Genomic DNA, 22,888 nt, shown 5'->3' with positions numbered 1-22,888 from the left:
ACAGGATTGCTGGGCTGGGACACATCCATTTCCTCAGCCATCCTCCCTGGAGCACAGGGTCACCCAGGGTTTTCCATGCCTCCCATGTTCCTGTTCCCGGGCATCCATCATGTGCTGCCGCAGGGACCGATGTGACAGTGACAGCTTTGGGTGTTTAATGCCCGTTTTACCAGCGTGCTCTGGCCCCTGAGCGCATCCATCACCGTGTCCATATGGATAACCAGGACAATGCAGCAGCTCTCCTTCCCCTGCCTCAGCCCTGCACCTCAGGAAGGCTCCCAGCTCCAGGTTTCCCCCCCACAATGGAGTCCCCTATTCCACCCAGGCCCAGCACAGCAGCTTTGCCCTGGGGGGGCTGAGCTGTGGCTTTGAGGTTAAAAAAGCAGGATTCAGGTCCCTCATTTCTCCTTGTCTTTCTTTTTGCCCTTCCTCTGGCTCGTCAGCTCACTGAGCTTCTGGTCCAGGCGCCGCTGGAGGTGGGCTCGCCTGGCGGGATCCAGGGATTTGTCCTTGGAGCCGCTGCCGGGGTACAGGATCCCCTCCCGGCTGATCCGCTGCCGGGCCTGCGCCTTGGCCTTGTCCCCACAGCCGTGCACCTGGGGAGAGAACAGGCACTGGGGCACGCACCACCCACCTGGGAGCCAGGGGCTGCCGCTCCTTGAGCCTGGAATTCCTTTTGGGCCTGCTTTGCATCCCCCTAAAATCATCTCCCATCATTTACAGCCATTGTTATCACTTCATTATATATTATTATATTATTGTGCTGTTATATTGCTTTATATACTTACATATTTTTATAATTTCAACTCATTATTTTATTATCATTGTTTACTATTTATTCTATGTATTTTCATTTTATTTTTATTTAGTTTCACTTTATATTTAGATTATCTATTTTTATAGATTTATTCCTTTACTTATTGTTTAAAATTAGTAATTAATATTTAGTATTCTGTGTTTTATTAAATCATCTTTTATAGCTCCTCTCACACAGAATGAAATATAAAGATCCAGGCCCTGGGCTCTGAACAGCAGGTAAATCATCCTTTGGGATGGTTAAAGTGACTTCTTCCACCTCATTTCCCGTGAACTGGGAACAGAGTTTTGGGGAATGGGAGACCTTTCCTAGCCATGAATCTGCTGCTTTTAATGAGCCAGGTCCAACATTGGAATAATCTCTCACAGGTGAGATCCTAAAATCTGATCCCTTTTCTTGGCCCATCCCAAAGTCATTTATGTTTCCATGGAGTGAGGTCCCAGCCTGTTCCCTCAGAGCTGTGACAGCCCTTCCCAGGGCTGACATGGATTTGAATCCCTGCAATTGTTGGAGCATTGGCACAATTCAGCAGGGAGAGGCCATTCTGCAGGGAATAAATCTCCATCCCCCTGGATGTGAGTGACCATAAATACAACTATTCCTTGCCATGGAAACAGATAGCTCTTGACAGAGGGAAAAGCTTGCCAAGGATTTATGGGGCTGCTGAGCTCCTGGGGCTTCCAGAGGGTGAGGAACAAGGACACAGGGAATTCTGAATTGCTGGCCAGGCAGCACTGCACCCTGTCCTGTCCCCAGGATGCAGAGACAATCTGCAAAGGGCTGTGATCATCCTCAGAATGAAGAGGGAATGTGCAAAGGGCTGGGAATTGAGTCTAGGCTCACCTGAGCCTGAAACTTGTGCTTGTCCATTTCTGCTTTCTGCCTCACTTTATCCACACAGAGTTTAAGTGCCAGAAAATGGTAAAGAAGGGCACAAAATGAGAGGAAAATAGAAAAGCCCTCAGGAAGAGGTGAGCAGAGCCCAGGTGTCAGCACCTGCCAGCCCTGTGTACCTGAGCTCAGCACAGGCTCTGACAGGGAGGGCTCTGCTCAAACTCCCTGCAAGGAGCCCCTGCCCAGGGAGCTCTACAGGGAAAATTCCCAGGCTGAGGCTGTCCTGCCCCTCCTTACCTCGGGGATGTGGTGGCTGAGGCAGAAGAGCCGCTGGCAGTGGTGGCACAGCTGGCCCAGGGTGGTGACAGAGGCCTTGCAGCGGGGGAAGCCACAGGTCCTGTCAGCTTCGATGGCAGCGGAGATCAGAGCATCGAAATCCTCTCCGGCCGCACTCCCGATCACCGGCTTTCCTGGGAAAGGTGAGCACACACCTGGATTGGGGCCTGGGAAACAAACCCACCCTCCTCCAGCCACAGGGCAGCCTCTGCCTTTACATCCTTCAGTGTGGGTAGGTACTCCCCTCAGCTCCTCTCCCTACTCTTGGGAGCCTCCCTTGTGATTCCTGAGACTCTCCTGGGAAAGGGTCTCCAGTGTTTTACCTCTGACTTAAGGAACGTGCCTCCATGTATCCAAACCCCTCTATCTGGATGCTGCAGCCAGTTCCCACCTCCCTGCAGCTTTCCAAGAGCCACATGCTCCATGCCCAAATCCCACAGTCTGGAGCAAACCCAATGGCATTAAGATCCATTCAAGGAAGAGCATTAACTGTGCTGGTTACAAAAAGCTTCACCCACCTTTGGCTTCGCTCTTGTCCTTTTTCCTTTTGCCACTCCTGGGCTCCTGCACCTTCCTGGCCGCCTCCTCCCGCCTGGCTTTCTCCCTCTGGACTCTCTCCAGGTGCAGGGATTTCAAGTCCACTTTCCCTGAGCCTTTGCTGCTTTCCCCCGGCTCCACAGGGTCAGGGGTGTTCCCGTGGGAATGCTGGGGCTCGGGAAGGGGCTCGGAGGGCAGCGAGGGCTCGGGAAGGGGCTCGGAGGGCAGCGGGGGCTGCTTGGGGAGTCTCTTGCGGACACTGATGTACCTGTCCCGGCCCTCCCCAGAGCTCAGGTGCTGCAGCCCATACTCCTCTGCCAGCACGTGGACCAGCATCCGCTCGTGGGAATTCAGGGATGTTGGGAAATCCAGCTGTGCCTCACTGCTCGCCAGGAAGGCCACCAGCATGGCCCTGAACCTGTCCCCGCCCTCCTTTGACCCTGAGCCGTCCCTCCCAGCTGCGGCAGCGCTCGGGGAGCTCCGTGCTCCCGGTTTCTGGCTCCCCGCTCCGGCTGCCACCGCCTTGAGCTTCCCAGCCGGAGCCGGCCGCGCTTTGGGACCCGGTGCTTTGGGGCCCTGCTGGCGCTGGGCCCCGCCCTCCCCGGGGTAGTTTTGGGGCACGAGATCATCCAGGTACTCGAAGGCGGAGCGCAGGAGGCCGTGCTGGGCCAGGTGGTCCAGCAGGCGCCGCAGGAAGGGACGGCTGCCCACGGTGTGGCTGTCACACACCACGGCCACCTGGCGCCGCGCCCGCGTCACCGCCACGTTGATCCGCCGCTCCTCGGCCAGGAAGCCCACCTCACCTGGGAAAACAGGAGGGAAGGGATGCCAGAGGGGACAGGGACCCTGACAGGTAGGGGGACCCTACCCCCCTCCAAGTAGGGGTTAGGTCCAAGGGGTCCAAGGATTTATTGGCTGGAGGGTGAGATTTGGCATTTATGGAGCTCGGCTCACAGCTGTTCCTCTTCCAGCCTCTGTTGTACAGGTTCCACACTGAGCTCCTGGGGCTGGGAAGAGGATGGAAGGCACATGGAAAGGGGAAATATCTCCTCGCCTGGCCCACGACACAAGCTCAGCTTGGAGCTGGGAGCAAACACAAGATGGAGCAGCATGGAAAAGTCTCACCTTGCAACAGAGGAGGTAAAGAGCTCCCCCCGTCCTACAGAGCTCCCCCCTGCTCCCAAATTCCCTGAGGTCTGCAGGAACAGCCATTTGGGAGGTTCTGCTCTGCTCACAGACAGCATGAGAGTCGGCAGTGCCGGGATGACTCAGGCAGGATCAGGCAGCGAGAGCGGAGCGTGGGTGGCTGCGAGCTCCCAGCTCCAGGGAACAGCGAGGAGGCCAGGCAGGAAGAGATTAATGCCTCTGCCAGAGCAGTGCCCAGCCTGGCTCTGCCTCAGCAGCCTCTCCTGTGCTGCCTTTGAGGGACAGCCTGAGGAGGAGCCCCTTTGCTCTGCAGCTCGGGAAACAATTCCCAGTTTCTCTGATGATGTTTAACCCAGCTGCAGGGGCAAATCCAACTCCTTTGAATCCTGGAATGGTTTGGGTTGGGAAGGACCTTAAGGCCCATCCTGATCCACCCCCTTCCCAGGGATACCTTCCATTAACCTGGCCTTGGACATTTCCAGGGAGGGGGCAGCCACAGCTTCTCAGGGCAACCTGTGCCAGGGCCTCAGCACCCTCACAGGGAAAAATTAACTCTTAAGTGAAGGTTTCCTGCTGGATCAGGAATGGCTGCAAAGGGACAGGTCAAGAAGAAGCTTCCCTGTGTTTCCAGGAAAGCAATTCCTGCCCCACACCTGAGTTCTGGCCTCTCCCAGTGCAGGAGAAGGGGCTGTGGGACACTCACCCTCCCAGGGCCACCAGCTCCCACCAGCACAGGGGTGAGTCACTCCTGGATCAGGACTATTCTTAGTGCTGTCCCCACCTCCATTCTCCCCACAAGGCTGCTTTTCCTCCTCTAGGCTTGGAAAAAGAGGGACCTCCTCCTTCCAGGCATATTTCCCCCCTTTTTTTCCCCTTCCAGCCCTCAGCATTTCACCTCCACCAGCACAGGCAGGGCCACAGGACTGTGGGTTTGCAAAGGGAATTGATCCCAGCATGGAACAGAGGCGATCACAGGGCAATCCTGCCAAGCCAGCTCCATCAAACCTTTCAGCTCCCTACACAGGAGCCTTGTGCCTCCAGGGCAGCTGCTTTTTTCCAGCTATTAACTTCCTCTGCAGCTGCTGATAGCAAAGAACTTGATTTTCTGCTCTAGATTTTGCTCCCAAAAGCAGCATTTTCCATGCATGGCTTGGGATGTCAGCTCCTGCTCAGTTTCTGCAGGGAACTCACCCAAAATGGGCTCAAAACTCAAGAAATTACCCCCCAATTCCCCTAAATGTGGGGCTAATGGGATGTGACATTCTTAGGGCCCTGGTTTAAATAATTTCTGAGGCCTCAAGGGCCAGGGAACCTTCAAACTGAGCAGTCCTAGATGTGCTGTAGCACGGGAGCCTCCTCTGCAGCCCTGACAGCACATATATTCATTAATTAAACAAAAAAGCCTGAAAAGGGAGGGCTTGCCAGTACATCCATCCAGAGCCAAGTGTTACAGCACTGCAATTAAACCACAGCACTTGGCGACACGACTTCCTCCCCATTCCCAGGGGAGCAATGCTCCAGCAGCCAGGTCTTACCTTTCCTGTTGGATCTGACAAAGGACAGGATCACTGCCTCCTTCTCCCTTCCCTGGAAACCATCCACTGATTTGATTTCCAGCTCGGGGTGGCTGTGGCAAAGGTGCTGTCGGAGCATGTCCACCTGAGAAACAGGCCAAGGGTAGCTTTCAAAGGAAATACATGGGTGAAAAGGATTCAAAGGGCAGGGTTTTGGGAGCAATCCCTCCCTCCCAAACCCACAAGGATGAGCACTGGCATCTCCTGAGGCTGTGAGTGGAACACCTCACTAACAGCTTCTCCCTCCACGGTCCCAAGCTGCCCAAAGGGGCAGGAGTTGGTCCCAAATGCTGGTTAAATTTGGCTCTGCAGCTTTCTGGGGTCTTGTGGTGCTCGGTGTGCAGGGACAGGGGGGATGTCAGGACAGGGACAGCTCACCTGGAGGTTGTAGGGGGCCACCACAGCAATGTCCTTGGCCTTCACACCAGCGTCCACCAAGGCCTGGACGTGCATCCCCACCAGCTGGACCTCCCCTGGGACAGCAACAGAGTGTGACAGGGGACAGAGGCCACAGGAATGTGCCCACCTCCCCCAAAACTACAGGAAAGGCTGCCATGAAATGGTTATCCAAAATGGTGCCTGGTTCAGAGGGATCTAAGGGGAAAAATTAAATCCTGTATGAATTATTTCATGGTTCATTGGCTGGGCTTCTGCTTTGCAGCAAAACACAGCAATAAACATCAAGACTCTGCAGTGAGCTGTGCCAAAAGGCAGCTTCCCAAATTTGGGGAGATGTGCCTCTAATCCTCTGCTCCAAATCCCTGAGTTCTCTCAGACCAGGCTTTTTGGCTTTCCACAAGGGAACAAGAGCCTGTTGTGTTCAGCAGGGCTTTGGGAATGGTGGTTGGTCAAACAGAAGGTAACAGATATTTACACTGGTAAAACCTGCCCTTGTGTTTTCCAGCCTGACTTTGCACTCAAGCTCTGTAATTAAATCCACTTTTTCAGGTGAAAAGCAGCAGAACTTGATGTCCTAGGAAAACCTATGCAGAAGAACCAGACAGGATTTCATGGAATGAACAGAGGACTGGGAGGTAATTCTGAGCCTTATCCACGGCCTTCCCAAAACAGCCCTGTGCTCTGCCTGCTGCTATTTGCCCTTCCTTGGTGTAAAGCACCTCCACAGAGATTCTCCACCCTGTCCCAGCCCTCAGCAGGGAGAAGTGTCCTTGCAAGGGGACATGGCAGCAGGAGAGGCCACCCACAAGCTGGACACTGTCTCCAGAGCTCCAACCCAGCTCAGAGTCCCTGGAGGTTGAGGATTTATGGAGGGAAGATCTCTCAGCTAAGCAAGGCTCTCTGGGACCCCACCTTCCCCAGGAGAACTCTCTGGGACGTGGCCAAGGCAGTGGTGGGCTGAGCACCTCAGTCCATCCATTCTGGCCAATGGTACCTGGATTCCCCTTGGACTGTTCATCCTCCACTTCCAGCTCAAACAGGCCACAGCCAGCGGTGTCTATGAGCAACAAGGGAATGCTGGTCTCTTCTGTGTCAGAGACACCTGGCAGGTCCCTGCACAAGGGATGTGGGAAAGGGCCAGTTACCAGTGCTGCTGTTACAGCAATGTCCACTCAAGCTCTTCCCCATCCCTGGAAGAGCCAGGCTGGATGGGATATGGAGCAGTCTGGTCTAGTGGAAGGTGTCCCTGCCTGTGGCATGGGACTGGCTGGGCTTCCAACCCAAACCATTCTGGGATTCCATGATTATCATAGCAAAGGAGGACACAGAAGACAACTCTGCATCACTTCTGGTTACAGAGCAGAAAGGACAAACTCCCCCAGTAATGTCTCCTCGATGAAACAATGGCTGAAAAAAACCACTGCCCCAGCCTCAGGAGGAGCAGAAAACTCTGCAGGGAAGGGACAAACGGGGATGAAAAGGACATTTCAGCTCCTGCAGCAGCAGAGAGCAGGAACCCACCTGAGCAGGTGCTGTGCCACGGAGGGGTGTGCGCTGAGCCGGCCGCCGTAGAGCTCCGAGGACGCCCATTCCATGATGTGCCGGTGCATGCGGTACTGCACCGTCAGCATCCGCACCGCCCGCTCCCCGTAGTGCCCCGCCAGCCGCTCCATCAGGCTCAGGGACAGCCCCTCGGCCGCCGCCCTGCACGGAGAAGCACCTCCGAGTGGGAGTGTCCATCCCCCAGGGCGGATGGGGCTCAGCCAGCCCCTCCCGACACGCGCGGCGCTGAGGGTGTCAGTGGGAATGCTCTGGGAGCAGCCGTGCTCCAGCCCTGCTCAGAGCCTTCGTCTGGCTCCCCCGGGGTGGCACTGTCCCCCCTGTTCCAGCTGGGTGCCAACAGTGCTGTCTGTCAGACCCTCAGGGACACACTCAGACATCAGAGAAGCTTGGACACAGATCCTGCCCCTGTAATTCAAGCAATGCCAACAGTATGGCCTCTGGAGTCACCACCCCTGGAGGTGTTCAAGGAACAACTGGCTGTGGAACTCAGTGCTCTGGTCTGGTTGACAAGGTGGGGATTGATCACAGGGTGGACTTGGTGGTCCTGGAGCTCATTCTCAACCTTGGTGATTCCATGATTCTGTGATCCATCAGAGTAAGGCTACACTGGTGTTACTGCAAGGTCAGCCACACCATCAGCATCAACCACTGCAACAGGATCAGAGCTCCACCCCAAATTTTGGAATGCCTGGTGCTCACATGCTCACACAACCAACCCTTGCTGCTTTCATCAAGACCCCTGCTGCTCCAGCATTTCCATCCTTCCCTGGCTGCTCACCCTGGACTAAGGGACAGATGCACTGCACTCATTGCTTTTTCACCCACTAAATCCCCATCACACCCAGCAGTGCCCCACGTTCATATGTGTGCCACAAATGAATCAAATTCCTACAGAATTCAGCCTTTCAGGAGCCTGTTTGCTTCCTCCTGGCCTCACAGAAGGTTTGTTGGGAGGCACTATCTGAGGAAGAAGGATGGAAGTCGTTGCCCTTGGATTTTGTGAGCATACGGAGATTTTTCATACTGAGGCTGACACTGAGAGTGCTGGTGGCTGCCAGACACAAGGAAGCAGCATGAAGATGATGGAATAATGGCAGGGAACAGCTCAGGAAAACGCTTTCCATCAAGCTCTGGGGCACAGCACGCATCCAATCCCTGCTGGGGGAATTCCAGTGCTACACGGCCCCACAGCGAGCGCATTGTTGTGGCACCAGCCAGCCCTGCTACGCTCACCACAGGTACTTGGGAAATGTGACAAGAGACTGCCAAGTCATTAAACCTGCAGAAGGGACAATTAAGGACAAATCTTTCCAAGTAGCCGGGCCTCATTCGTTCTCTGCCTCGCTGAATCATAGGATCCAGCACACAGGCAAAAAAGGGGGAATAACCTCTGGATGGACAGGGCAGCAGGATGTGGGAGGCAGCAGTTTGCCAGAGGGGGGCTGGGGTACATGGGATGAGGGGACACAGCAAGATGTGGGGTTGGGGGATGCATTCCAGTCATCAGGAATTAACTTGATTCTCCCAGCTCTGTTCTGTCCACGGAGCCTGGATCTCCTGGACAGGAAGGAAATTGAGCAGGGAGAGCTGTTGGCACTCAGGTGAAAGCACATGCCTGAAACAGCCATTAAAGCTCAGAGCAAGCCTCAGGAATGAGGCTGTTCCCTACCCTTCCAGCAGCATTCCCACCGCAGGGATCCGCAGGAGGTTATATGCTGAATTAGTAATGAGGAATTAATCTGCTCAGGAATATTTCACCTGTTAATAATTTTCTGTTATTTTACCACTCAATTAATTCCTATGGTGGTTGATTTCTCTGCCAACAAAATCCTGAGTGCCCTGAGCAGATGTTTTTTGCCTATTGATTGCTTTAGAGAAATAAAATTGGGATAAGAAGCAGAACAGACAGAACCATGCATGGGATGCTTGGGAATATCTACTTTAAAGTACCTAAAGTACAGCTGGGAAAGGCAGAATTCCCAAACCCAGCCGACAGCAAGCAGGATTTGTTGCTAACATGGTTTTTCACCTTGTTTTGCCTGCAGGAAATGCTGTGCTTGGCCAGCCTGCCCTGTACGTGTCCAGAATGATCAGTACTAGGAGAAACCCAGGAACTGTTTCCCATGGAAGGCTGGAGCTGTGTCTTCAGCCAAGGTATATTTTTTCTTATTCATCCCTGAGACAGGAGATGCTGGTGTGACTGATCCAGTCCAGTACACACTGGATTTGGCTGGAAAGGCCAGGAGAAGGAGGTCACAGGGGTTTCCCACCTCAGGAACTCCACATTAATGGAGTTAATTCATGGATGTGCCTCAGGCATTCCAGCTGTGGAGGCTACCAGAGAAACCCAAGGCCTGGCACTTCAGTGACAAAGTGAAAGGAAGCCCATTCAGACCTGCCATGGGAATCAGCACATGGATTTGGGATGGTGCAGACATCCAGACTGACCATGGACAGACAAGATGGCAAAATATCCCTGTGTTTGTTGAGAGCAGGAGGTTTGATAAGCCTCTGCCAGTATCTGAGGGGAGTAAAACCAAAAATAATACATCAGAGCCCTGATGTGGAGACAAATTAATCGGGAAAAGGATGGAATGAGGGCTCCAACAAGGCAAACAAATGTTCCTGACAGACTGCAAGGAGTGCCCTGGCATGGAAATGCCCACAGGGACAAGGACAAATTGGAGGAGGAGGAGGATCTCCAAGGTGGAAACTGCTGCCTGTGAGCCTGGGCTGGAGCTGCCGAGGGAGAACTGGAGGGGGCTGGAATTTGCCAGCATGGACTGGAAGGTGGTGTGTGCCCTCTGCATCCTGGGACAGCTCCAGTGTGTCAGAAAGCAGGGAAGAGGACCTTCAGACCCTCTGTCAAACATTCCCTAGGCCTCGGGGGATCCCTGCTGATAGGAACATGTAAATGCTGACTCCATGGAGGAACAAGCAGGTACCAGGAAGGCAGATAGAGTCCCACAGCATTCCTGCTGGACAGAGGCTTCCTGCCTGAGCAGGGCTGACTTCTCCTGCTGTAGTAACAGCCGAGCCTCCTGGCAGCCTGGATTCATCCCAGATAACTTCAGACCCTTCCCCATGGCCCCAAAAATAGGAGCCCACCCACTCCAGGCCCGCTGTCATCAATGGAGAAGGGGAAGGTGGGAGGAAGGGTTGGAGTCCTCTGCATGAATCATCCCTGGAAATAGCTCCTTGCTTCCCCTGAACCACAGAGAAGCTGGCAGGTGATTTGGGGCCTTTGTGGGAGCTCTGGAAATACCCACGGAAGGAGGTGGAAGGGATTTGCCACTGTTCTGCTTCCCGGGCCTGCAGGGAATGTGGAAAGCCCAGGACGGGGCTCTCCAGTATCCCATTTATTTCCATCACAGTTGTTCAGGCTGGAAAAAATTTTTAAGATCATGGAGTCTGATGTTCCCCCAGCACTGCCAAGGCCACCAAGTCTGATGGAGAGAAAAGCACAATTCCTCAAGCAGGAGCAGGAGGAAATCCAGGAGGAGCTTTTTGCCTCCAGCACCAGCCAAGGCTCCTGGCAGCAGCCACCGCGACAGAGCAGAAAAAAAAAAGCAGCTGCTACAATGTTTCTTGAGTGAAGAAAAACTGCTTTTGTCTCAAAAGAGGGAGCCAAAAGTGCCACCAGCTGAGTGTCAGCCCAGTTCCAGATAACAGAGCTGGGATTTTTACTGTGTTTTGCCCTTGATCTGACAGTCTGGGGAAAAGCCAGGCTGAGGCTGCTGAGGTGGATCCAGCTGGATGGGCACTATGGAGCATTATGGAGCTCTCATGAAGTTTTTCTGGGGGAAAAGAGGAACTTTATGCACCACTCACAGAAAATAACAACTCTGAAATTAGAAGGACCAAATGGCCAATTTCTTCTTGCTACCAACAAGACACTACTCCAAAAAGTATTTTGCTTGGAAATCCAGGCATGGAAAGCCAGCCTGCAAATTCACAGGGAATAAACAGCAGGAGACCAAGAGTGGAGGGCTCTGGAGAGGCTTTTGGAGCTCACCAGCCTGGACACTTCCAGGCAGATGAGCATGTGTTTATCACCTGCCAAGATCTGCAGAACAGCAAACTTTTGGGCATCTGAGAGAGGTAAAATGAGAAGATGCTGTAGCCCCTGAATGTTGTCTCACTATCTCTTGGCCATGTGCTGGGAGCTGCTGCCTGCCTTGGATTTTTCATTTCCTGTGTTCAAAATCCAAGTGAGGTGGCAGATATGTGTCTTGTTCATTATTTTCTGGAAGCAGGAGAGGATGTTTATGAAGTCAGACCTATTTCTCTGCTACTGTGGTTCAGTAATTCCAGATCTGTAGCTGCCTAAACCAGATAAACATGAGCACATTTATGTTCTAAATTACTCAAAGAGTCCTCAGTACTCTTTGCAGCATCCCCTTGGAAGCACAGGCAATTTGCACTATCCACAGATCTTTTCCACAAACTAACTGTTCTTATTATCCACATTGTAGGGACTGGGAGGTTTTATAATCCCTGAGGTGTGTGATAATGCAGCATCTCACTGGGCCAATTCACATATTAATACATTAAATAAATAAAAGTGGAAACCACAGAAGTAGAATTAAAGGAAATACTTGGATTAGCCTGAGGATGAGCCCAAATGCATTCCACAGAGCCTGCAGGCAGCACAGATCTCTACCATGAAATGTCTCCAGTCACCAGGATTCAGAAGCTGCACAAAGAACGGGAGAATCCAGGATTTTTACCTGTGGGAGATGATGGTGGGGGGCAGCTGCTTGTGATCCCCAGCCAGGATGCACTTGGGAGCCTTGAGCAGAGGGATCCAGCAGCTGGCTTCCAGAGCCTGGGCACACTCATCAATCACCACCAGGTCAAAGTGGGTTTCGGGCAGCAGCTTCAGGGGGCCGTCCGAGGAAGCACCTGGTGGAAGGAGAAGGTTCCCAAGTGAGATGGGGAGCAAGGAAGAGTGAGGGACATGCTCTGGAAACAGACCTCACAAGCTGTAATAGTGATAGAGGCAAGTGAAAGAATGTTTCTTTGCAGAAATGTAGGAACTCAGCCCTGCCAAACACGTATCCACTGATATGTGTAAGTCAGGATTGTTTTTGCCAGCTCCTCTTTGTCCTTTTTTTCCCCGGCATCTGGGCCCAGAAGCTTCCAAGTATCTTTGGTAACAGCAGTGAAGCTCAGGTGCCAAAGACAACAATATGCTCCAGTGCTTCATCTGGAGCAGAGCAAGGAACACCCACCTTCCTGCTGCCCCCCAGTGCCAACAAAACCCCTCATCCCCAGCACTCAGAGGGTGAGGGAGTGGGCATGGTGAGTTACCTCTCTAGTAACTGAGGGACAGCCTGAGAGGGGGAGATGGGCTGACTCTGCTCCTCCTTGTGGAAGAGGGAAAGTAGACTTGAACCAGCCAGCCACATCAAGGGCTAATTTTTAACATCAGAAGTCCATTTGTAACATTTGTCTCCTTACAGACATCCTGCTCTTACCCAGACCTACTGATACTGATCCATACATTGATCAGAAATCTGAATTCCAGGGGCATCCAAGTCTCCCTGCAGTTCACAAAGAAGGATGCAAAAGGAGGGAGGGCAGGGTGAAGAAGCCAGTCTCCCACACCAGGGGATTTTTATTTACAGAAAGGTCTTTTCCAAAGCTCCCGTGCTATTGCAGCTCTGAGAGAGGGGATTTGGCTTTGCCACTGTAAATCCTGCTGCCTCTGCAGCTCTGCATCACTTCAGACATTCCAGTTTGCCACCAAAGATACTGTTCTCCTTCCAAAACTGTTTTCCAGCCTGTATGAATCCATTCTGGTGAGTTGTACAGTCATAACTCGATTTTTGCCACTTCCCCAGCTGGCTGGGAAGCTCCAGTTCCAGGGAGAATCACAGCTGATCAACAGAACCACCAGTTTTACTGGGAGAAGGAAATCTCCCCCTTTCTTTTAGGCAAGTAAAAAGAAGTGAGAGGCCAAATCCCAGGGACTAAGACATGGAAGGATTTATCTGTCCACTAACCTTCACTCCAGTAACTTGCTGTTTTATGATCTAAAATTATGTTTCCTTTCAACAAATGATCCTTGAGCAAGATCCTTATCTGAAGATTTTAAGTGAGTATGAAAAACCTGAGCAAGTAAAGCCCTTCCACACATGCCAAACCTTCCTAGCTGCAGATATCTGATGGATACCCGGACCTGCTCCCTAAAATCCTGTGTCACATCACATGGGTGAGTGCAGAAGCAGCCACATGCAGCCTGGGAGCAGGCTCTGGAAACACGTGTTAGGTTTCATCAGTCCTGGCAAGGGTCCAAGCAGGGAAGCAATCCCATGTGATTTATGCAATGGGGAGCAGATTGCACACCTCCAGCAGCACTTGTTTACTCACTGCACTCCCAGCTCCTACTCAGAGCTATCAGGGGCCCTTCCAGATCCATCTTCTGTGCTCAACAACATCCTGGGCCACAGTGGAAGCTGGGAGAATCTCACGGGGGAGGGGTTTGGGAGACTTTGCGGAGCTCCCAGGAGCTGGGAGCAAATGTCCCAGCCATGCCAGGACAGCTGCCTTGCAGAGCACCTGGTTTACCTGGCAAAGGGAGGGAAAACATGAGCAGGAGGATCTCACACCTGTGTTGGTGGCAAGGACAACGTTGGCCTGGCTGAGGGCTGCAGCCATGGCAGCCTCTTCTCTCTCCTTCAGCTCCTTCCTCAGGGTCTTGATCTCACCCAGAAAATGGCTTCGCTCTCCCTTGTCTTGGGATTTTTTGGTTTTTGCCTAAAAAACAGAAAAATTTGGATAGACCCAACTGCTGCCACTCAGTTCTGGCCATGTCTATGGCCAGCCAAAGCATCTGGGAGGGAGGAATGGTTGGGAAGGGGGGTCTTGTTCCTCTGCTGGGGGAAAAGGCTGCAGACAGAAGCTCTTTTATGCAGCCAAAAGAGTAAGACAGGCTGCTTCCTATAGTCATGCCATGGATGGATGGATGGATATATTTTCCAGGGTCTAACATGGCTCAGCTCAGCCCCCTGCTTTGGCTAAATTCATGGGTATTTAAAACTCTGAAATCTCCATGTATCTGACAAGTGTCATCAAAATGGACTCAGGAATTCCAGGTGTGGGATCACAGGCCCTGAGGATGAAGTCAGTGTGGATGTCGCCCACTCCTAGTTAGGGATTAGGAATATCAACTCTAATCATCCCCACCTGCCTCATGTGAGTTCTCTCATCCCCTCATTGGTCTGGGAGTCTATTTATGGCCAGCTCATGGAGTGAGCCTGGTTTCTTTCCTGGGTTCCCTGCCTCATCCTCCTGGACTGCTCCCTGATCCTGCTCAGCATCCCTGGAGCCGGACTGGCCACGGATATGTGCTGCATTTTGTTCTCAGGTACTGTGGGGCTGAAACCCTGCTGGGGCAAGGAGTATCCAGAGGCTGAGGTCCTGGGAATCTCAGAGCCAGGTGAGGGAAGGAGGCACAAAGAAGTAGGAAATGCCTCAAGGTTTGAATTTCTGTTACTACTCCTTCTGTAGGCTGGGGGGAAGGGAAGGAGAGAGAAAAGTCAAAACATGGAGCTGCCAAGAGAGAAATTGTTCCAGGGAAAAGTAGGGAATGTGGCAGTGGAGAAACATGGGGGGAAAAAAAGATGGGTCAGGACCTTGGAGATGAGCTTTCTGCAGCCAAGGGCAGCTTCTGTGACACACTCCTCCCAAGGACATGAAAGTGAAAATTAATCACCAGACAGAAAAATGGAAAATAAATTAAGAAGGAAAAAAAAAAAAAAAAAAAAGCTTTTGGACAGTGCTGACACCAGAAAAGGGAAGGAAAAGAACCTAATTAGCATTAGCATCAAATCCTCACCCCAAGTACCGGAGCTACGCTGTAAGAGAATGTTAGGAAAATTAGGGTGAGAAAGAAGAAATTAAGGATGCATTTTAAAATGTGCTCTGCTTTCTACTTGAGGTGGCTGAGAGTGGGAGGGAATATCAGGACAGGCAGACAGCTAGTTAGGAAGTGAATTAATGATGGGAATGTTTCCCTGGTAAAGAGGAGGGCACGGATCAGGGCAGACGGGTGATGAGAGGGGCAGCAGCTCCCCACACAGCAGCAGGGACTGGAATTTTCCCACTTCCATGAGGGATTCAGGCAGGAGGAGTTCTGCCGTCCAGCACATGAAGATCAGAGAATTCCAAAACAGTCTGGGTTAGAAGGGACTTTATGGATCATCTCCTAAGGGCAGGGACACCTTCCACTAGCCCAGGCTGCTCCAAGCCCTGTCCAACCTGGCCTTGGATCCTTCCAGGGATGGGGCAGCCACAGCTTCTCTGAGACATCCACTCCAGGGCCTCCCCTCCCTCCCAGGGAAGAACTCCCCCCTGCTATCTGCCCTTCTCATGGGATCACCCCAGCCAGCACACACTGCCCTCCCCCGCAGGGCCACTCACCCAGGCGTGGTCGATGTCCCTCCTGATGTCAGCCACGATGTGGGCGTTGTCCCCGCGGGCCAGCACGGCGTCCAGGGAGTGCTGCTGGATGGGCTGGAGCAGGCGGGCGGGGTGGCCCAGCCGCAGCAGCCGCGCCCTGCAGCCCGCCAGCCGCTCCACCAGGTTATCCACGGCCACGTTGGACGGGGCACAGCACAGCACCTGCGGGGACAAACACGGCCTTGGCTCCTCCGAGGGCACCCGCGGGCTGGAGCAGGGGGTGTCTGAGCAGGAGGGAGCAGAGAGAGGGAGACCAGCATGATTCTGTCGGGAATACAGCACTGGCATCACCACAGGGAATTCCCTCCTTGCTTTGCAGCACCTCTGCAGGGCCCCCAGTGAACCCCAAACCTGAGCTCTGTCAGCACCTCCTTACAGCTGGTGGGAAGTCACTGGTCCCTGCAAGCCAAGCCAGGCTCTGGATTAGCACAGATCCAACAGGAGCTGCTCCAGCTGCCACAAAGCCCAGGAGTGTGTGAAATAATCACAGGAATTATTTGGGTGGGATGTTAAAGCCCATCCAGCACCCTCCTATCATGGGCAGGGACACCATCCACTATGCCAGGTTGCTCCAAGCCCCATCCAGCCTGGCCTTGGACACTTCCAGGGATGGGGCAGCCACAGCTTCTCTGGGCAACCTGTGCCAGGGCCCCTCCACCCTCACAGGGAAGGATTTCTTCCCAATATCCAGCCTCAATTTATCCTCTTCCCATTTGAAGCAATTTCCCCTTGTGGTACCACCCCAGTTCCTGATGAAGAATCCCTGTAAAGCTCCCTCCCATGTCTGGAAGGCTGCTCTGAGGCCTTCACACAAGGAGAGGTGGTCATTGGTGGCCACCCGAGGTGGTCCCTGTCACCAGAGCCCTGGCAGTGAGCCTCACCTTCAGGCCCTGCTGCACAGCCTGCAGGATGATCTCCACCAGGGTCGTGGTTTTCCCTGTGCCCGGAGGCCCGTGGATGATGGCCAGCTCCCTCTGAGCCAGGGAGAAGGACACAGCTTCCCTCTGAGACTCATCCAGGTGGGCATTGAGAAACTCCAGAGGCTCTGGGGAGACAGCAGGAGAGTCACTGGGACCTCAGCCCCAGCTGGGAAGAGGCTGAGAAGCACAAATCCAGAAATACACGGCACTCTCTGCAATCCACTTGATAACGAGGTGAACCTTGGGAGGAAAGCACTGAGGGGGCTGGAAGACCCCCAGAAGGTAAAAATAAACTTTTTATGCTTCCAAAACAAACAGGCTCCTTCTCCATTCTGCATCCAAGCTTGCCCATCCCCTCCCCAGCCCTGACACTTGACCTTCAGCAAGTCAGTGCTTGAATTTAAGAGGCATTTAGCTTCCCCAGCATCAAACAGGTAGGTTTTCCTTATTCTGGAAGGAGCTCTGGGTTTGTTTTGCAGGAGAACCAGCATCTTTAGTGAAATCTTCAATGAAAATTGGGGAGGAGGTAGCAGATCTGGCCAAATCCCTGCCAGTGAACAAACCTAGTGCAGCACCAGTGAAAAATCAGAAAAACCTACAGAGTCTCTGAGCATAACAGAGCAGCCCTGTGGTGGTTAGCCAAGACTGGGAATGAAGGCAGGAAAATGTACAAAGAACAATTTAAATGACAAAACTAAAATTCATTTCTGCTTTAATAAGGAAGGAAAAAAGAGAAGAGAATATGCAAATCACATTAGAAGAGAATTGGTTTCACTGCAGAGACTGAATTCTCAAAAGCTGCTTTTTAACCTCCCAGATTGATCTCATTTAGGCCCAAATTTATTCTCATCCCCCCCTAATCCTAATGCTAATCTCCCTGTTCATTATGGGAGTTAATTACAGCAGGGATGATGACTCATTACACCGAGGTTTCCCGAAAATAACGTTCCCACAAAAGCTTATATAAGACACATCTCTGGGCATCCTTCCCTGCTGGGCATCATGTGCTTCATCCCTCCTTTTGCATCAAGGGCTGGATTAAAAACGTGGCAGTTTCTTCTGGTTTGAGGCAGGTGAACCTGTGTGTGGCCTGGGGCTTTTGAAGCAGCTACCACCAAATGAGGTTAAACCAAAGATACTCATTGAGAAGGTGATGATGAAGAGAGAAATGGGGCTGAAGGTGCTTTTTGCTGTCACCCAGCCTCTTGGTTCATATGTAAATTTTGGGTGAGTGTGTTAATGACTAAGACAACACCAGGAAGCATCCCATGGGCTGGGGAAAAAAGCAGGAATAGCTTCAAACCCAAGAGGCTTTTCCCACTGTGAGGAACAGCTGGGATGTGGGAGTCATTGATGCTTCCTTGCTCAAGGATGAGCCAAGGAGCTTCTCCAGGCCTGTGCCCACCCTCATCCCTCCCAACCACAGGCTGCCAGGAGCTGCTGTGTGGGAAGGCTGGCAGTGTGCCTCTCCTGGGCTGGCCACACTGATAGGGAGGGGGGAAGAGCCTCTTAGGGGATGCTGTGGCTCCTCCAAACTCTTCTCCCTGCAGCAGCTGGGCTCCAGGTATCCTCACCTGAAGAAGTCCCTGAAATGTGTCTTGCTGGTGGCCAGGTAGTTGTGTCCTGATGCACAACTCCATTTATTACTGTTGAAAACCAAATTTCCTTGACCATCCAGGCTGGTGCCCCAACATTCCCAGGGACTGAGATGCTTTTCTGCACAGTTCCAGCAGCGCTGGTGAGGCAGGGGGTTGGGGGGTGATATCCAGGCCTGGGGGTCTTTGCACCAAAAATGGATGGAAACAGCCCTTCCTGGGAGGAAGAGCCCAGGTTTTCCAGAGCTGGAAGCTCTTTCCAGGGTAAATATACCAAGAGCAATTCAGACCTCCACCCCCAGCAGCTCCTCCCTGGTATAACCCCACTGTAGCCAACGCTGCTGGACAAAATCCAGCTGGGTACTTCAGCCTGGATCAGAACTGTTCTCCAGAGGAAATACCTGGCAGATGAGTTGTCTGGACTGCTTAGTCTTCCCCAAGAATCTCAGAGGCCTCTCCATGGCCTCTGTGATGACAAGAGGTGTCACAGGGCAGAGGGATGAGGAGCACTTCAGGTTATTTCTACAAGTGACTTGTGCCAAAAAGCCAAGAAAGTCTTGCTGGAAATCCCTGGTGCTTCCCCAGTGCTCTGCTGCCAGGTTGGCTTTTTCTGGGGACATTCCTGCCTTTTCACCAGGATTGCTTCTTTCCCTTTACAAATGTTTTGACAGCCATGGGCAGAGTTGGACACAAGCCAGGCCTTCTGGAGCCAGGAACAAAAATGAGCATCCCTGACTTTCTCCAGCCCAGGAGCACAGGAGAGAGCTGGCAGCTATCACCAACCTGCACAGGTACAGCAGAACCTGCTTTCCAAAGGGAAAAGGGACATGTCCCTCTTGGATGGCCAGGAGGAGCACAGCAAGCAGAGCAATGCTGGCCTCTGCTGGCAAGAAAAGCCTCTCCACTCCCCCCCATTCCCAGAATGTAGGGGTGCAGGGATCCCACATGGATGCTGGGAGCAGGGGAGGATTGTTCAGAGGAGATTTCAGGTGTGGAAGCTCCAGCAGGGCCACGGGTGCAGATCAAAGTGGAAGGGAGACAAAGAGAGCATTTTTGATGGGTGAGCACCTGGATTCTGCTTCCCAGGGAGTCTGATAAGGGCAAAATCCCTGCTCAGTTCAGAGTCTGCCCTTTCTGGAAAAGTTGTTCTCCCACTTGGAGCCTTCCTGGAGGCAGCAAGGTGAGGTGTGGAAGTGCTTTGTGCCAGTCCCAATTGTTGCTGCAGGTCCCAGCTACCCACTGGAGATCCCTTCTTCTCCTTTTGACTATTCCTTAGGTTATTCTTCCCACAGCCTGTCCCATGTTTTTGTTTTATGCCAAGGGTATTTATTGTTGCATATTTAAGTGTTTTGAAAGGACTTGGGCTTTGATGTGCTGTGTTGTGCTGCTGCTGCCTGGTAATTAATTACTGAAATGCACAGCGGTGTCAGAACCCACCTCCAAGATTAGATTCCCTGATTGAAAAATTAGGATTCTCATCTTGTCCCCCACAAAAAACAAAAATCAGATTCAGGCTTCTGCTGCTGCACACTGCACCTGCTGGAGTAGATTTTGCCCTGTCTCCCAGCTGTGGCTCCCTGGTTTCTGAGGGAAGTGAGCTTCTCTGGCATCCCTGAGCAGTGTTGACACAGATGTGTGTCTAGACAGCCAATTTCAGGAACTGTCCAGGGCTTATTGACTCAGCCTGCTGCTGATGGGTTTGTTTGAAACCAGGTAATGGATGGGATGAGACAGATCCCCAAAGAAACCAGGCTAATGGGTGCTTGGTCATGGAAGGAGAGGCTGTGACATGGGAAAGCTGCCTGAGTGCTGTGATGTTTGCCTGGCAGAGCCCTTCAGCTCAGGGCAGGCTTATTCCAAGTTATTATCCCTTAATTCCTGGCTGGTACAACATCTCTCCAGGTGGGGAGAAGGCAACTCTGAGGGGAGGAGGCAGCTGCAAGGCCTTTGAGTTCATATTGCACCTCCTCTGTCTAACGTGCCTCCATCTACCCATCAATATTCCCAGTGCTGAGCAGATGGAAAATTCATCTCTGCCCAGCCTGGCACAGCTGAGGGATGTGGTGAGAAGGAGCTTTCCTTCATCAGAGGCACTTCTGCTCCCTCAGGGGTAAAAGCACTGTTAAGGAAAGTTGATTGATTAAAATTTAATTCTTTTATTTAATATTAAAACCTTGAGTGCACCAAGGTCTCCGGGCAGCCAAAGGGCTAAAAGGTTTGACTCAGACTGGGATCAGTGCTTAGAGAAATGGGGACAGGACTCATTAGCACCCACTTTTTGTCCCTGGCACATCCTATCAGAAGTCAAGCCTGGCTGGAGGGGATGGGAGAGAGGCAAACCATAGTTTGCAGCCAAATCCAGGACTCCAAGGAAAACAAACAGTGCAGGGGGCTGTGGAGGGGAGGAGAAGGGGCAGGGATGGATGGCATAAGGGGGGAGAGCAGCCCTGAGCTCTGTACATGGCTTAGACACAGCCCACCCTCAGCCCTCAGTCCCTGATTTTTGCACCCTTCCCTTCTGCCAAGGGATAATATCCATTAGCAGGAGTTGATATGTGACACAGCTGCTGATCAGAGGCTTTGCTCTTCCCAAAAGGTGAAGCTGTGTAATTTGATCTTTGTTTCTTCCAAAGAAGCACAACAGAGTGGATACTACTTATATCCAAGATTTTGTCCAGGTTCTTTCCATGAGGAAAGTGTGCCCAGTACAGAGCAGTATGAACACAATGCTACCAGTTGCAGCACCACTGATGACTTGCATTGAACACTGGGGTCTCTTCTGGAGCATGTATATGGATAAAACCAGGGATCAGAGCTATTTGTGTTTTTGTGGGCAATTCCAAGGATGGCCCATCAAGCCTGATAAAAAAAAAAGGATCCTTACTTGTTTCAGGGAACGCCCTGGGAGCAGAGGCAAAGAAGAGGACGTCGATGAGGTCGGAGGCTGGGCCACCCCGGTACTGCTTGAGTGCAGTTAGAGCTCTGCCAAAGAAGGGAAGGTCCAGGTTACAGGCACAGCAGGAATTCTTTGCAGACTCCCAAGTGCCCAGAGATGGGCTGTGAGTAAGGACCATACTATTGCAAAGCTGAACAATGCTACCCCACAAGACTAATCCCACACAATTCCTGCATCTCCCAACCCTTGCACACACATCCCTGTGCTGGTCAGGCTTCCACTTCCCATTGTCCCTGTTTGGTACAGCCAAATGTGCTTTTTTGGGTTATTTATCCAGCAAGGAGCTGTTCACTCCTCCTGCCAGGATGGAAGAGGCCCTACACAGAACCCAGAGTATTCCAGAGGTGATGAAATGGGACCATAACACAGCCAGGAGAAGGGAAAGGGAAGAGCAGGACCAGCCAGCAGGTGGGTAAACTGAGGCTGTTGTGAGACTCTAGAATGACAAATCCAAACTGGGAAGGCTTTTCCAGACTAAACTTGGCACTCCTCCTCCTGCTGGGCAGAGTGAGCTGGGGTGAGCCCTCACCTTTTGAGCCTGTTGTAGGTGACGTCGTTGGCCAGCTTGAGCAGGCGGAAGGAGCGCTCATGGTCCACGGCCAGCTCCCCATCCCGGGCCTCCTCCAGGGCCACTGTCACCGCCTTGGGGGTGACACGTGTCACCACGCCCGTGCACAGCGGATCCCCCTGCCCGGCTGACTCATAGAGCCCCACGATGTCCCCTGCAGAGGATGGAAGGGAGAGAGTGAGGTGGGGCAAATGTGTCACTGTCCAGGCCAGCTGTGGCTGCCCCATCCCTGGAAGTGTCCAAGGCCAGGCTGGATGGGGCTTGGAGCACCGTGGGCTAGGGGAAGGTGTCCCTGCCCATGGCAGAGGGTGGGACTGGATGGGCTTTAAGGGCCTTTCCAACCCAAACCATTCTAGGCTATATGATCTCTTTGGAAAGACAGGAGTGTCACTGACCAGGCCCAAAGCTGTTGGAGGGCAGCTCGGTGTCTGAGTCCCGCTTCCTGGGCTGGAATGTCACGAGGAGACGCCCGTAGAGGCCAGTTCTCTGGCTGCTGACCTGGAGCTTGAGCAAGCAGACGCCTCTCCGCTGCAATTCCTTCAGGGAGACGCTCTCCTGCCATGCCCTGGGAACCACACACAGGGGGGAACACCACAGGGTGAGGCTGAGGGTCACAGCTCCAGGGGACAGAGCGGAATGACCTTAGCCTGGCACCTGGCACCTCCATCCTCCTGGCTGGGTAAGTGTCTGTGCCCCCAGCAAGGCCATCTAAGAGGGTGACTTGGTCCTGTGGGGGAGAGCCCAGCACGATTCCCTGTGGATCAGAGCCCTGTGGGCTGGGGTTCGTATAGGGTGGGCTGGTTAGAACAGAGGGACTCCAGCAGCGCTCCCACCGGTGACAGGAGGGTTTCCTAGAGGAGACAGAGGGTCCCAGGAGAGGATCTCTCGGGGTTTCCACAGGTGACAGTGGGTCCCAGCTGAGGGTCCCTCTGTGCTCCCCAGGGGTGACAGCGCTCCCCTGCCCCCCCAGCCGCACGTGTCCCCGGCTGTGGCCGCCCCGTAACCGCCCGGCGGCCGGTGCCGTGTCCCCGGCGGTCGGTGCCGGTGCCGTGTGTGCCGCACCTGCTCTGGGCCAGCTCGGCCTCCCGCTCGTCCCGCAGCAGCCCCAGGTGCCGCTCCGCCGCCTCGGCCGCCATGGCCCCACGGCCGCGCAGGCCCCGCCCCCTGCGCGCTCCGG

General features: G+C 53.1%; 1 protein-coding gene across 1 annotated transcript; it reads right to left on the bottom strand.

Annotated features, from left to right (window-relative positions):
* Positions 1 to 132: 132 nt before the first annotated feature.
* IGHMBP2 (immunoglobulin mu DNA binding protein 2) lies at positions 133 to 22,867 on the bottom strand. The gene is made up of 15 exons (XM_030240007.2): positions 22,774 to 22,867; positions 22,107 to 22,276; positions 21,673 to 21,865; positions 21,072 to 21,169; positions 16,554 to 16,717; positions 15,634 to 15,834; positions 13,821 to 13,968; positions 11,937 to 12,111; positions 7,165 to 7,347; positions 6,638 to 6,756; positions 5,623 to 5,717; positions 5,206 to 5,329; positions 2,506 to 3,327; positions 1,949 to 2,121; positions 133 to 596 (listed from the first exon to the last, which is right to left on the bottom strand). Exons 1-15 carry the CDS (start codon positions 22,845 to 22,847, stop codon positions 399 to 401), a joined length of 2,937 nt encoding a protein of 978 aa, XP_030095867.2. The 5' UTR covers positions 22,848 to 22,867; the 3' UTR covers positions 133 to 398.
* Between the last annotated feature and the right edge of the window lie 21 nt (positions 22,868 to 22,888).

Source organism: Serinus canaria, chromosome 5 (assembly GCF_022539315.1).
Source record: "Serinus canaria isolate serCan28SL12 chromosome 5, serCan2020, whole genome shotgun sequence".
Taxonomy (NCBI): Eukaryota; Metazoa; Chordata; class Aves; order Passeriformes; family Fringillidae; genus Serinus; species Serinus canaria.
Note: the sequence above shows the minus strand (reverse complement) of the source record. Positions and strands in the feature narration are given on the sequence as shown.

Bases quoted from the DNA above. Each gene is read 5' to 3' on its own strand.
- IGHMBP2 (XM_030240007.2), bottom strand. From the start codon at position 22,847: ATGGCGGCCGAGGCGGCGGAGCGGCACCTGGGGCTGCTGCGGGACGAG. The intron at 12,112-13,820 runs GTGTGAGATCCT...TCCTTCCACCAG, and splicing joins TGTCCTTGCCACCAACACAG to GTGCTTCCTCGGACGGCCCC. The intron at 597-1,948 runs GTAAGGAGGGGC...TTCTCTCCCCAG, and splicing joins TCAGCCACCACATCCCCGAG to GTGCACGGCTGTGGGGACAA.